A 16,429-nucleotide genomic window follows, 5' to 3' on the forward strand; every position below is an offset into this window, starting at 1 on the left:
TAGTTCTTTCTGGTAGCATGTCGAGGGCCTAAGGCACATGGGTATTGTAATTCTGGTATCAAGTCACTTGGACGGAAATAAAGGTTACTGCTGTGGGAGAAATGAATACTCCTAAAATACTCTAAGAACAGGTTTATTAATATGAAATCAAAGGGAAAAAGAGATATTATTAACATATAACTTCAAGGTGCAACTCCTTGCTTACTCAACTGCAAACTCAGTATTTCTTATTTACTTATTTTCTTAATTTTACTCCTCTGCAAGTTACTCAGATATTACACTCTTATTACTCACACCCTAACTGGTGTTACGTTACATTACATAGCAGGACCAGTTCCTTGGCCCTACTCACAATACATAGTTACATGACAACTCCTTGCAGATTACTTTACTTTTCACACCTACTGGTGGTACGTGGCATTACAGTACAGTTACAAGAATCAACCTTACTTAAGATGCTTCACAGAGTGTTGGTAGTGCATAGGAGATGCCCTCACACACAACACATTATTACTGATACCAACAAATACATGGGTCCACTACCCAACATGGGGTAATTATTAACAAACACATACAACCACACTGTGGACCATAACTCCAAGGCATGTCCCAGGGTATAGCACTGGCGCCTCTAACAACTGACGACTGCTGTTGTGGTCGGATACACTCCGACACGAGGCGGGTCTGGGGCCCTCGGCCCACGAGGTGGGCCTGCCGTTTCAATCATGTCGAATCAATGACATCGTTGATATTTATCTCCCTGCTGGGAATCTACTGGCTCCGGGGCAGTCGTGGGGTGATCCGAGAACCACAAATTGGATCTGGAGACAAACGGGAGATGACATGACAGAGGATGGAGACAAGGGACTGGGAAGCATGATGACAATACCATCACAACAAATCTCTTGTCTGGCAACGACAGACGACATTTACTTTATATTACTTACTACACTGGGTGAATGACAATTCTGCTGTTACAACACTGATAATGATGAACATTGATAATTCACTACAATGACTGAATCAAACTGAATGGCTATAAAACACTGCTACATACATGGGGACAAATGGGAGATGACGTGACGGAGGACGTCTCTCTCTGCCCGCCCATGGTATATATACCCCTGAGTTGCCAGTGATCGCTACTCACTCAATGACAGAAATTACAAACAAACCAACTGTTACTCATTCAAGGATGACCCTCAGTTGACAAAGGTCTGGCAAATTACTTGATTTGATTCACATAAACTAATCCAAGATTGAGCTCGCTAGAAGTGGAATAAACGCATTGACAATTGTGTTCGAAGGCGGGACTTACTGGGAGGGATCATGACTGTAAACATCGAATGGGAAAAACACGCTTCTTCTAGGGGATAGCTAGCCCACTCATGTTTTGCGTTCGTGGAGTATAATAAGAATCATTAGTGTTAAAACAGACTAGCAGTCAACGTGACCATGACAAAGTCACTCATTGAGAAATTGGTAAATGAAAAGCAGAATCATGGCTCGCATTAGCTTCATTAAAAAATTTTGTAGCATGCAAATATGACAACATATTTAATTAGAGTTAATTTTTTTAATTTGAATCGATGGCTTGCAATATTTCTGAGATATTTAAAATTGAGTCACACTCGAAAAAGTTGGAGAACCACTGAATTCTAGAGGACTGGCTAATTTTGGGGTCTTCTACAAATTTGGTGCACTTAATAATGAGTGAGTGTTGAGCATTATTTTATTAGGAAATACTCTTTAGTAAACAGGGAGAAGTCCAGGCTTCTGGAGTTTCAGTAGTAAGTTTATTGTGGAATCTTATTAGTTGGAAGGTCTTCCCACTGAGGAAGGCAGATTTTTTGGGTGGAGCTCTTTTCCTTCTCTTGCAGGATGGTTTATTGTGAATGAATTGTAAGAAAGGTGTTTTCTGAAGCTCTGTTTTTTGGAGGTAAGAGTTTTTATTTCTGCAACTGTTGTCAATTTATCAACCAGACTTAGGTATTGTACTTGAACTTTTCCATATCATGATCTGTTGGTAAAGATGGAATATTCAAGGTAAACACCACTCCATATTAACCTGCAGGTTTCATGAGATGCATTTTTTGTCATATCCAGACTCTGCTGTTCCATCTCTGTGAAATATATTCCTGGAACATGAACATTTGGGTGCAAGCTCCATCTCGGTGGTTTATGGTGTTACCATATGAATGGATGCGAGATGATGAATCCTTTCATTCAATACTTTTCTATGTAGTTTATCATTTGGTATATAGTACTGTACATCCTGCAAGAAAGAACAGATGCTTCACCATGTATTGGTACTCTTAGCCCATGGTGAATGGGGTCTCTGTGCTGAATAAAATTTTTGGCATTAGCCAAATCAAATACTGTACTGTATGTAAAGTAGCATTCTGTAGTGAAGGGTCAAGGTGAGATCTGCATCTTTCCTCCTATTTACTGCAAGTCTTGGAGAAGCATAAACTGATTAGTGCTATTACAATTTTAGTGCTTCTTTTTGACTAAGCGGAATTGGTTTTCCTCCGCTTCAACATGATCTAAAGCCTCCTCTGTTCTTCCCACTTTTGTGTCAGCAAGTGAGGATACTTCTCCTCTATCTGGCCTCAGGTTTATAAATTTCATCTGCTACATCCCTTGGGTCCCTAGTTTAGAGAGTGTGTTATATCAATTTTGGTGGTGGTGCACCTGGGATTCTTGATTGTGTAAATTACATTTATTTTTTGGTTGTACGTACTTCAACCCGATTTAGGGCAGGGGTTCATTTGTCAGATCTCTAAAGGTTTTGGTCACTCACCTAATTTACCCAGTAAGCCCTATACTTTTAAGCATTCATAGTTTTGTGTAGCCCTCACCCACAAAAAGATTACAAGATGAGGATATGTGTAAATGTTCAAAAAGTTTTTATCCAAATGATCCATTGTTTCTAGACACAGTAGTGTGCCCGAGTGTGTAGCCTGATATAAAAGGAATATGAAATAATAAACTCATCATTAATATATACCAGTACTTTATTTACATTCGACACAGTGTTGCCATTACATGTAAAGGTTCTCTTAAGTATAAATAATTTTACTCTGTACAGTAAGAAAAACCAACATTATTTACGATAATGAGAAGTATATAAAAAAAAAAAAAAGATTAATCAATGGTAGATGATTGGCCATTAAAACAACTAACAGACCTCACAGTTGCAAGATATTTACCAATTATTATAATGCTGTATGATAAAAAAAAAAATTCTAGAGGATTCCCTCATTTCAATGTTGAGTTTAAAAAATAAGGTATAAGTGAACATAGGAATAAATCACTTTCTGTACCACATCTGCAGAGTCTTCATCTTCTTTACTTTACGCTGGAGCTGCAGGAGAGAATAAAGGAGGGCCTCAGCTGTGGGCGGGCAACCTGGCACGTACAGGTCAACCGGGATTATGCGATCACATCCCCGGACAACTGAGTAAGAATAGTGATAATATCCACCACCATTGGCACATGAACCCATTGAGATGACCCACCTTGGCTCAGGCATCTGGAAGTAGGGAGAGTATTTCAGTGAAATATATAAGAATAAATACCAAGTACAGTATGCCCTTAAAATTTGCAGGGGCTTGGGTCTTAAAATGGCACACACACACACACATATTTACAATACAGGTAAAAGAAATTACTGTCTATAGAACGAATGTCTCCCTGTCCTGGCCGCGAGAATGCCGGCAACTTTAAAAAGTACCTGCAGACATTCAGGGTACATCCAGGGTGTCATCCGCGAATAATCGAGGATCGCGAATTAAAAATCCGCAAATTGTCAGGGCATGCTGTATAGTGCAATTCCTGACAAAAGCCAAGTGAATGCTGATTTTCCACTGTTGATAGAATATTCATGCTCAAGATGAAGAAATTTTAAACACCACATTGGATTAGCCAAAAAATGTAATAAGATAAGGATTATTGAAGACGAATACAGTACTGTATTCATCTATAATTCAAGGTAGCTGGAATGTAGATACAGTACTTATGAAATAAGACCACAGAAAAATTAGCTGTCATATAGGTCTTCGTGACTTAATGCCCAAAGTAGATGACTCATGTAATACCTAAGCATGGGTTTGATTGATCATGCAGTCAACAAATTAACAATTTAACAGCCTAGGGTTCCCAGTGGCACTGCATAGCTTCCAGTTTAGTGTCCACTTTAGATGTTACAGAATTCCCATACAACGTCAACTTTTTCTGATTTATACTACAATTCAATTGCAATAGTTCATAGTTCAAGTGGATATGGAACAGCTGTCATGAGAGGTGATATAACAGAGAATCCTTTAACTCAAGACAGACAGAGACAGACACACTCTCTTTGCCCAACCATGATACGGAGGACTCATCACCACAGGCACACACTGTGTCAAACCCCACTCCTTCAGTGCTTACCAGTAGCCAGTACAGTACTGTAAATATTCTTTTATGCATATAAAATTTGGAATGATGATCTCCCGAATTTTTCGGAATCGGAATGGATAGACACACAGACTGAGGTAAATCAATATACTGTACTGTATATTTGAAAGATGAAACAAAACACCAGAAATTATAAAACCTGCAAATCACTCAAATCATGAAGCCCACCCATGTAGAATTTACCCAAGAAAAGCACATACAAGTAATATCTCTTTTGGCCGGAATCCCTCAAACCCGTAACTCTCCAATAGCCGGAATTTTCTGGAAAATTCCATAAATTCCTGGTTTGGGAACAAGTTCTGTGGTTGAAAATCAGGGGCATTTTCTGGGAGGGGAAAAAATATAAAAAATCTGCCCAAATTTTTATTTCCGGATCTGGGAGCAAATAGCAAATATCGATTATGAAATAATACACCAGAAAATCTGAGAAAATTGCGAGAAAATCACTCCAAACCTTTCTACTGAGGGCCTGGGGACAAGGGTTCATGGCGTTATGAAAGACTGCATCATGTTTAGCCACAAGCTTTAACAAGGTTGGTGCGTGGGTGGGAAGACCAACTGCTTGGGTAATGCTGGATTTTTCTGCTTGTGGTTTATTTATAATTACTGAGCAAATATAAATGTTTCTTTAAATATATATACAATACTAAACAATTTAAATAATACAGTAATAGATCAATGTAATTCTGAGCTGAGCTAACTAGGCATACGATGAGGTGACAGTCAGATGGTGGGGTGAGGTGAAATGCCAAGACACTTACCTAGCACACACATTAACAGCACTACTAAACAATTGTCTTATAACATTTTACTTTATAATTTCTATTTTAAAATTAATGATACACGATGGCTCGATTTGGCTACTTTTGCACTTAGACAAATGATCAGTGAATAAACCAGGGCAACTGTAACCACAACTGCTGAGCAACCGCATAAATTATCCCAACCTGTGCCCAAATGTATTAAGTTAATTACATGTACTAAAATTAATCGCCATCTTGCAAGAATTCCAGCAGTAATTGGGAACCTGGATGTTAATTGATTTGTGGATTGTGTTCTGGGAAAATGGTTCGCCAGTGCAGTTGGTGAGTTGTCTGTTCTTCTTGGACTATTCCTTGACACTGGGTCAAGCAACTCGTTACCTTAGGGTGTGGTTGCTGTGTTGGCAACAGTTTCTACACCTTAAACAAAATTCCCTCCTAGGTGGCCCCAGGGCCAGCCATCCTCGTTACACGAGGGGAAACCATTATTATTATTATTATTATTATTATTATACAGTCAGCTGAGTGAAGGGTGTTTACATAAATAATTACAGCTCCAACGAGCTGCATCGTTTACTCTTGGAAAATATCACACTCTTTGCTGTAACACACAACTCTATTCACACCTGTATCATTAGAGCTTTTGTTTTTTTAAATATATTTATTTAACCAAACTTTTAGATAAAGTATTCAGGGTTATTTTGATAAAAAATGCTGTGTAACGAAATTAGAAATAATTTTATTGACTCCGGGATCAACATTACTTATTTTTTTTATATAAAAGAATGGAATTCCCATCATTATATAACATTGGCATTTTTCGTTTAAGGATATTTTCTTGAAAACGTCTCGTAGATAATTTATTAAGGATCATTATGGTATCAAATTCATCTCCCTATCACAATTAGCCACACTTGAGTGAGTTAGAGGGAAGAAAACTGACTGCACAACCCTCCCCTCATCCCCCAAAAAGGTTTGACTCCCCCACTCTCAGCACACACACACACACACACACTCTACATCCTTGACCACCGAAGGGTCAAGACGTACCTGGCGCTCCTCTCGGAGCAGCCAGGTCAACTGTTAAGTTGGCCCATACCAACCCCCTCCCCTGAACCCTCCTCCCCACCGGAATATCAACAAGTTCTCGCCAGAAGTTACAATTTCACTTAGGAAAGGAACGGAACCAGTGTTAAACAGAGGTGAACAGTGGTGTACAGTGCTTAAGTCAGTGAGAACAACTCAACAGTAACAGTCGTACCCAAGTTAACCTTCACACAGTGAGGTCCCAGGTACCCAGTGATAACGGCCCGTGAGACCCAACAAGAACCAGCGATGTGTTAATCCGTCTACGATAGGAAGGCCTAAGACCAAACCTCACTCATATAACACCATCTGTGAGGGAATTACTACACCACATGTCCCTCATAACACCATATGTGAGGGAATTACTACACCACGTCAAGTCCCTCATCACACCATCTGTGAGGGAATTACTACACCACGTGAGGTCCCTCATAACACCATCTGTGAGGGAATTACTACACCACGTCAGGCCCCTCATAACACCATCTGTGAGGGAATTACTACACCACGTGATGCCCCTCATAACACCATCTGTGAGGGAGTTACTACACCATGTCATAACACCATCTGTGAGGAATTACTACACCACGTGAGGTCCCTCATAACACCATCTGTGAGGGAATTACTACACCACGTGAGGCCCCTCATAACACCATCTGTGAGGGAATTACTACACCACGTGATGCCCCTCATAACACCATCTGTGAGGGAGTTACTACACCAGTGAGGCCCCTCATAACACCATCTGTGAGGTAATTACTACACCACGTGAGGTCCCTCATAACACCATCTGTGAGGGAATTACTACACCACGTGAGGCCCCTCATAACACCATCTGCGAGTGAATTACTACACCACGCCAGGTCCCTCATAACACCATCTGAGGGAACTACTACACCACGTGAGTTCCTCCTAACGCCATCTGGGAGGGAGTTACTACACTACGAGTTTGCTGTTCAACACCTACATTAATCTGTATGTTCACTGTATGTTCCTTTACCTTTCTCTAATGAAGGCTTTTGTTAAACCACCAATGTATGTAATAAGTCATTTATGTCCAATGTATATTTTCAGCCTTCGGGCTGCAGAATTTTTTCAATAAACCGTTTATTATTATTATTATTATTATTATTATTATTATTATTACACATACACACACACACCAAGGGAATTAAGACAGCAAGCATGAGGAGTGAGGGTCTTATTGTATGACAAATTTGCGTGTGTGTGACTGCATAGTAGCGAGTTAAATATCAGCTGCTGAGGAGCACTTAGCAACACTCATTTCCACTCCATCTCTCTAATTACCCACACCTTTCTGCTTTCTCATGCCATATTTTAATATGTTATGTAATGTTATGTTATGTTGAGGGATACAACTTTGCTCATTTATGCTTGTAATTACCACAATCTTCCTAAAAAATAGTAGGTTTCATGTTTATTCAAGACATCTTCAGGTCATGAGACCCACTAATCCCCCACCCAAGAAAGGGTGACCTGACATTCCATCAGAAAGTCAGCAATTTGAGACCATTAATCCCCCACCCTACCTCCACCTGACATTGAGTCATGTCAGATCAGTTACATGAGACCCACTAATCCCCCACAGCTCCATGTGAGTGGAAAATACCAGTCTTTGCTGAAACACACAGCTTCATTCATGCCCATATTATATAGATTTTAAATTTTTTAAATATATTTATTTAACCAAGCTTTTAGATAAACTATTCTAGATTATTATTGTACAGAAATGGAGTTTCTAACTAATTAGAACTGCATTTACAGACTCTGGTAGTTCAGACTCCCAGAAAACATCACCAGCACCCAGAAACTTAACCTCCCAAGGGGTCAGAAGGACTTGTAAACAGTATAGCTTACCGAATTATTCACAGGTACTCATTTAGGAAAAACCAGGCAGATAAAAATGTAAACAGACTCACATATGGCATGGGTCATGACAATACTTCTGTAACTATTCTTGAGTGAAAATACTAACCTGATCATAGACTTTTCTCAAGGCTGGGGCCATCTTATTGGTGAGTGTACCAGCCACAATAATGACATCTGCCTGACGTGGAGATGCTCGAAACACGATACCAAAACGATCAATATCATAACGGGCAGCTGCACACTGCATCATCTCCACTGCACAACATGCCAAACCAAAGGTCAATGGCCATAGTGAACCCTGGAGAAAATAAAAAATAATCAAGTAAAACCTGTTAGGAAAAAGATTTAATGTACAGGTATACAAAATCAATTAATAACTTGTCTGACAATCCCAATAAAGCAAATTACCCATATTAAAACACACATGCACACAAAAGCATGATGGAAGCAAGTATTCATATACAAAATAAAGGCTCATTGATTTAAAACAAAAGCTTATCAAAATTATCTATTATAGAACTACAGTACTGTACTACGTATTTCAATTATCCTGAGATCCCATTTTTGGGTAAAGCCCAGAACTAAGGAGCTTCAGTATTATTAGTAGGTCCAGGACCCAAAAGACCTTGACATAATGCCTTGGACTGATTTCAGTGATTAGCAAACCTCCCCCGTGCAATAAAACTCTAAAAAGGGGTTATTTGGAAGAAAAGGTTTTCCCCTTATGATCAGTAGAGGGAAAAGGCTGTATAACCAAGAAATTACAGGAGCCAGTGCCTCTTGTCTGTCCTCCAAGCTTCAATTCCCAACAAAACTTCCATACTAACCCATGGGAGCAGGGAAGGTTTTAGAGTCTCTTGGTGCTGCCATAAATGTGGGTTTGATCCTGAAAACCAATTTTATAACAGAGCTACTCAGTAGTTTGGAATGAACCATGAATTTTTTAACCCAGGCTTTTTTAAGTTTCCCAGTAAACCTCCTAAATCTGTACAGCAGTCCAAAGATCACACACTGCCCTGTCACATGTCATTCAAAATAACAACAATAAGTAAAAATTTGGCCAAACGCATGAGAATGTGATGAGTTATTATGAAGAAAAGCTTCTTCTCATTGCCCAGATCACATCTAGTTTAGCAGTACAGTACTCTTAAGTCAGGCTCACAGTAACAACCCCTAACTCCACTCTCCAAGGGTAATCCAGGTGCAATCTGGGGCACACCTCACTGGCTCTTTTTGTAGAATCGTTGAGATGTTATTTACTTGCGAGACAAACTTCATATCCAAGGAGTTCAGCAGCTGGTAGTGAAGGTGGTCCTTGACTTGACTTGATGTCTGTAGCTAAGGTAGAGGGACTACTGCTTGAGTTAATGGATAGGGTGGTCCTGTATTCCATATTGTACCATTTAAACTAGCAGATAAGGTGACTTGGTGTTTAAGACAACCCTAAATATTCAATTAAAAATTGTATTCCAGTTTTAAGCTATATTCACCATATAAGATGATTATAAAATGAATTTTAGTCATAAGGTTGAGGTTGTCACCATGGCTTACAAAAATTACAAATAATAATACTATAGCATTTAGTTTCAGTTGAAATGCATGATGGTCTATCAATATTAACCCTTAAAGCCTGGGTGACATTCCTCAACGTTCTTAATTTTTGCGGCATAGTATTTTGAATGTCCAGACGGGACAAAATACTTTGTACTGCATATTTGTTTAATTGGCAACTCAACTCACGCGTAACCTTTGTCTCAAGACTCATGTTTCGTGGTCGGTTACCTGCCAACTATCATGATGGATGCACGTTCTTTGACCTTTGTTCAGTATTTTATAGTTCTTTTGAGAAATTTTTTAATGTTTTGTGTTTTGTAGTAGCTATAACATAGAATAATATAAAAGTGCCTTCAAGTAAGAACTGTGTGTTGCAAGTGTGTGTCAACATCACTTCCCACTCGCTGTGGGCTGTGCAGCAGCTTCCAACAAAACATCTTTCATCACTCGTCATTGCTCATCAACACTCAAGACAACTATCCAACCATGCTACAATGAGTGTTGAATGTAAGTATGTTTGCCTCCCAGCTTTCAGTTAACTGAAGCTTCTTCATGTGCCCTTTTTAATAACACTGTTTTAGGAATATAGTTGATATTTGATTAGTCCCAGCCACAATAGGTCTGGCAGGGGCAGATCCAGGAATATCAAAAGGAGGGTTCCAAGAAGTCGTGAGTGAGGGAACATGGTGAGGACAGCGAACCCAACCAGCTGGGGGGTTTTGGGGGAGGAGGTGCTGTAAGCTTCCCCCAGAAATTCTTTTGAAATATGACCAATATCATGGACATTTTGAGGCCATTTTGAAGCCATGTGCATTTGACAATAGGAGATATTCTAAGGTCAATATTAATTAATTTTACTATACAAAAATGCCTGAGTACAATACAGCATTAAAGAAAAAGTACCAGGTATAGGAATTTTCTGATGAAATGGAATGGAGGTCCAGATCCCCAGTACCCACCCCCTGGATCCATCCCTGTCTGGGAGTCCTTGGGTTTCCTTTACTCTTAGCCTTGAGCAAAAAAATTATCTAGTCATTCCAGACAAGTGTAACTTAGCAAAAAATTTAAATGCTTCACTCCACCCATTTTCTTTCATATCAAACTTACTATCATTTGTCAATCTCCCTTATATACCAGTTCTTATTTTCATCACTAGTTTTATTCACAATAATTAATTAATTAACTTTCTCCTTTCCATACTGACATCCACACACGACTAAATATGCTACAGTACCTACCTTGCGCCCCCAATTAACTAAATCATCAAGTCTGGCCACAGCATACTCTGCTGCATTAGAGGTATTCTGGAAAGGTGAATAAGGCTTGTACTTTACAGGAGCAGGACTGGATTCAGGTGCAGCACTCTGATGTCGGCATGAAACTGCAAAGGCTCCACCCACAGCCCTTGCCAGCTGAGGCACACCTCCACGCCACACTGGAATTAGACACAGCAGATAATTTTATACAATCCATTGACAAGAGTTTAAAATTATATAAATCATATTCACAAAAATTAAATATTGTATCAAGAAATCCCATTTTACAACTACTGTACTGCACTGTATGGGGAAGAATTAAGTGACCTCTGTCAGGTCCATACTGAAAAGCCATCTCTTAGTAGAGTCTGCCTGCCTAAACACATTAAATAACAAAATATACAGTACAAGTACAGTACATTATACTGTACTGTATATTATGTGATTCAGAGGAGCTGACCTGACCTGATCACGAGATCTGAGGTCGACGAGTTCCATAATTTAAATAATAAGTTACTTTATGCACAAAGACAGAATATATCATACAGAAAATTCAAATCAAATAACAATGACCCCAAAAGGATAAATAGATATTTAAAGAATATTATTGGACAAAAGGAAGGCTATAGGTAGGAGAATAAAATGTGGTGAAGTTTACCTCCGAGACTTTATAATGTATTGGCTAGTAAAGTTAAGACCAAGATAAGATAAGCAAAGAGGAATAATAAACTGAAGGGAGCAAGGGAGGCAAAGTCAAACCCCAAGGGATTCTTCCAAATGTATCAACTAAAAACATGAGACAAGATTGGACCAATACAGTCGGATACCGGTGAGCTAATGGATAACGACGGAGAAATGAGCAAAAATCTGAGCAGATATTTTTCAACAGTTTTCACCACCGAAAATATAAACATGATACCTGAGGCAACAACAGCTAAATAAGGGAGAGAACACTTATCACACACCATTACAAGCCTTCAAAATTCGAAATTGCAGTGGAAGGCTGCTTCAGAATGATTGGCCAGCCAAGTCACATGACACGATACTTGAAGGTCATTGGTTGTCATGTTACAAAGAGGAGGAGGAGGGGACTCTGGCAACATGGTGGATACAGAAATTTACACCTAGAAAATTGTGAAATACAGTACTCTTTTAATATTGATTTGCACAAGAAATGATATGAAGTATTGTTTTTTGTTTTTATAGTCATTGTGTCTGTAATAATGAAAACTGGAAACCTGCGGTCAGCCAATCGACGAATATTAATCAAAAAGTGTCTTGGAATAGTCTGAACTACTGTATGTGAAAAACTTAATTTTTATGGAAAATTCGAAACCTGGCTATCATAAATTGACCGAAGAAATTATTTCTGACTTCAAGAATAAATCCAATTGGGCAGAGGAACGTCACTTTTCATATCCAGAGTTTAGTCCCTAGTTTTTCCTGTAAATAATTACAGACGCTCTTGACGTGTGCCCACTTAAACATCATGTTGCGTGTGACAAATGATCATTTTGTTTGGCAACAATTTATTTCCTGCACCATTTTCTAGATTTTTTTAATAAACAGAAATTTTCAGTAATATTGCAGTAAACAGCAACCACAGAATTCCTGAAATTCACTCCACTTAATCGATAGAACTATTTTTTCTATGATAATTTTCTTACAATACACTTCCATCGCAAACTGATAATAAGGAAGTTATTGAATTTTAAAAAGAATAAAATCAGAGCTCCTGTTGCCCCTACGCTGTTGCTCAAATTGTGTGTGTTCGTAAGTTCACTTTCGGAGTAAGGTAAGAAATACTTTGCAACTGTTTATATTCTCGTGGAAGCTGCCCACGCAACTCTGGGTTATTACATAGTGCCTGGGGGTCTGGCCGCCGGGGTTCTGGGGGCGGAGCCCCTGGCTAGGGGACTAGGTATGGTTTAATTTGGTTATATTGTATAAGTTAGCAAGCACAGATTACCCGGAATTCAGAACACACAATCGTTAGAACTATTATTTCTACAATTTTTTCGTAAATAACAGAATTTCTGTTGCAAAATATGTTCTTCTGGTGTTTTCTTTTTGCGATTTGGACAATTTTGGAATTTACTTCTACCGCAAATAACTCATGGCTCTCCCCCACCCAGAACCTCAAATTCCCACGCTTTCCTCCATTATTATTATTAGAGGGTGGGGCCAAATCCAAAACAAGTGATTTCCGATAAAAACGAATGTCAGATTTGAACCAATCGCATCAAAAACCAGAAAAAAACATTTTTTATATCACATTCTTTCGTTGCTGTAATCGGCAATTTTACCAAATTTTTTTCTACTAAAAAGTTTCCTTATGCAGCTCTTTAATCCAGGCACCTGTTCTTCAAGAGTACTGTACACTCTTTGAAGTTTTCTTTAAAGGTTATGTTATGTTTGGTTTCATTAGTTTTTTGTGTTTTCAGAGCCCTCCCTACTTTGTGTGATCAAAATTGCATTTTTAAGTGAAATCGAAAATTAAAAAAATTATTTGAACATACTGTACAGATTTCTGGAAAAATGGTATGTCCCAAGAGGAAAATATTCTTTTTTTTTTTTGCTCTATTTTCCTAAATACAAATCATTATAGAGTTCCATGGTTGACCATTTCAAAATCTTTACCATTACAACTGCCTTGCATGAAATTCAAGAGCTGGACACAAGATAAATAAGCCTCTTCCAGAATGTCATCTGTGAGAACCTTTAGATATTTGGTAAATACTGTATGCAGATTAGAGCAACCATGGAATTAAAAAAAAAAGATGGTTTTCTGATGGGTTTTGGTGTGATTAGTTCAAATCTGACCATTGTTTTTGTCGGAAATGACTCATTTGTGATTTAGCTTCCGCCTCCTCCCTATAATAATACCAATACAGGGGGAGAGCGTGGGAATTCGGGGTTTTGGGTGGGGGGAGAGCAAAAAAAAAAAGTGATATGTGGATTATACAATACTGTACAACCAAACTAAACCTTACCTAACCGGGGCTCCGCCCCCTGACCCACAGTGGCCCCGCCCCTGGACCCCCAGTGGCCCTAGCCAAACTAAACCAGCCCCGGCTAGGGCCATATGCAAGGTAATTACCCAGAGTCGCATGGTCAGCCTCCACAATAATATAAATAGCCGTTACAGTATTTCTTACCTTACTCCGGGCAACAGGAGCTCGGATTTTCTTTTCAAACTTCAATAATTTCATTATTATAAATTTGAGACAGAAGTGAATAAAAGAAATTGATATTAGAAAAAAATAGTTCTATCGATTGAGTGAAGTGAATTTCCGGAATTCTTTGGTTGCTGTAATTTGCACAATTACCGAACGTAAATATACTAAATACGAATGATCAAGTTTGCTGGCGTTAAATAATGGAGTACTAGATAAATATAAAGTTAGCATTCCCATGATTTAAACAATTTTTTATTTTCAAGTGCAAATCTGAAATGTGAGCCGTGTATATAGATCAGATATTGGAAGCATAATGCGTTGTCTAATGGGAGACCCTGCTGCCATATGGCATCACGAAAATTGTGACCAAGTCCCAGGTTGCTGATCTGTCTTTCTGCCTCATTTACACACAATTGCAGGGTCTCAATCTTTTCTCTTAATGTGACAACACAACATACATAATGTATATCGTTTCCCATTCTTGATTTTTTTTTCGTTTTTGTACTTATTTATGGTTATTATTATTATTATTTGTATATTATTTTTAGTATTTTATTATTATAATAATAATAATAATTATTATTATTATTATTATTATTATTATATTTCCCCTCCCCCCCGGCCCCGATGTGGGTCAGTGATCGGTGCCCGGGTGGGCTATTCCCCGTAACAAAAATATAAATATATATCAATTCCCTCTCTATTTACATTTATAAACAAACTACCTTACAACCCACTCAGCTGATGTCCGGTCACCGAGTCCTTCACATCTACAGAGCTTCCATAGTATCAGCGATTCACTTAAACCACAGAAGTACATATCTTTACTGTATATATATTTGAAGGTAACCTTTAAATTGCAAATTCCGTAGAAAAACACTTACCAGAGAGTGCCATCATCAAATACAAGTATCTTCGGCCTTCCACTGAGCAGTGTTCTACTGCCAAGGAAAGTATATAGGAGGAAGCGCGCATACGATTGGCCCGCCATCTAGTGGCCAGGCGTCTCCAAGAAGAACAATTTTCTTTATCTTTTAAGGGTAAACTATGATAGAAAGTGAATATTTAGCGATGGCCGCGATATATATCTATGGCTCAAGATTTCCAGATTTCCTTTAGATTTATTTATTATACAATAATTATTACTGTACACAAGAGCATAGATCCTGGGGGATACCTCCCCCTATGATCAAGTTGAGGGATTTCCTATATAATCATACCCAGGGCCGGATTTGCCTACTTGTGGGCCCCAGGCCAAACTCATCAGTGGGCCCCCAAATTTAGAGAAATGTTTGCATGTTTCAATGACTTACTGGCTGAGCGAGCGGTCAGCAAACCAATGGTAACCCTGACACGTACTGAACGTGAAACGATCCTGTCCTTCACACGTCAAGGCGCTGAAGGTTTCTTGAACTTTACTCTCTCTCTCTCTCTCTCTCTCCAGTATACAGGTATATGTATGTATAGATAGATAGATAGATAGATGGTGGGACACGGACATTTAAAAACTGTATATATATTTTTTTTATTACTTTATTTTATCTTATTTTCTTCACTTTTACTATAGGGCCCAGTCCGTGGCCCACCTGAGAACCACCCCATGGCCCACCAGTTGAAGACCACTGCGGGCCTATACTTATTGTACAGGGGCCCCATACTCCAGGCCCTATACTTATTGTACAGGGGCCCTTATGGTTGTGAATATATTATATTATGAAATATTCGGTGTACACTTGAAACAAGGTTATACGCTTGCACGCTGCGCGACAAATTAGTTTCGGTGGGCCCTAGGCCAATGGCCTACTTGGTCTATTGGTAAATCCGGCCCTGATCATACCCCCTACTGTACAATTCATGTACTTCAGCTAAGGTCAACCTATTGGTGATCACAAGCAATGTCACAAGAAAAAAATACAATATATTTTTTATATAATTAGGTTCAAAGACACATTTTTAAGTCTCAAGTCATTCTCCTCTTCAATCACAACATATCCATGCCAGTGAATTTAATTTGTACACACATCATAACTTTTAGACTTTTATCCTCTTCGCCACTGATCGGCTCGTTAGCCGCTTGGGCGGTCGGTCACGTCTCTGTCACGCACTGTTGGCAAACACTCTCTGGTAGATTGTTCCTAGCTGGGCCGGATTCAGGAGTGGGCAAAGTGGGCAGCTGCCCAGGGGCCTCCACAATCTGGGGGCCTCCACATGTGCGGTAGTAGCTATATCAGGGCTGGTCGAC

The 16,429-nt window shown here is 39.0% G+C and overlaps 1 protein-coding gene across 1 annotated transcript; it reads right to left on the reverse strand.

The window, feature by feature from the left end:
- Nucleotides 1–2,998: 2,998 nt before the first annotated feature.
- On the reverse strand, nucleotides 2,999–15,178 carry LOC121863239 (NADH-quinone oxidoreductase subunit B 2-like). Its single transcript, XM_042361748.1, has 4 exons — nucleotides 15,072–15,178; nucleotides 10,991–11,187; nucleotides 8,305–8,496; nucleotides 2,999–3,535 (listed from the first exon to the last, which is right to left on the reverse strand). Exons 1-4 carry the CDS (start codon nucleotides 15,160–15,162, stop codon nucleotides 3,314–3,316), a joined length of 702 nt encoding a protein of 233 aa, XP_042217682.1. The 5' UTR covers nucleotides 15,163–15,178; the 3' UTR covers nucleotides 2,999–3,313.
- Between the last annotated feature and the right edge of the window lie 1,251 nt (nucleotides 15,179–16,429).

The sequence above is a fragment of the Homarus americanus genome, unplaced genomic scaffold, assembly GCF_018991925.1.
Source record: "Homarus americanus isolate GMGI-L3 unplaced genomic scaffold, GMGI_Hamer_2.0 scaffold46197, whole genome shotgun sequence".
In the NCBI taxonomy this organism is placed as follows: Eukaryota; Metazoa; Arthropoda; class Malacostraca; order Decapoda; family Nephropidae; genus Homarus; species Homarus americanus.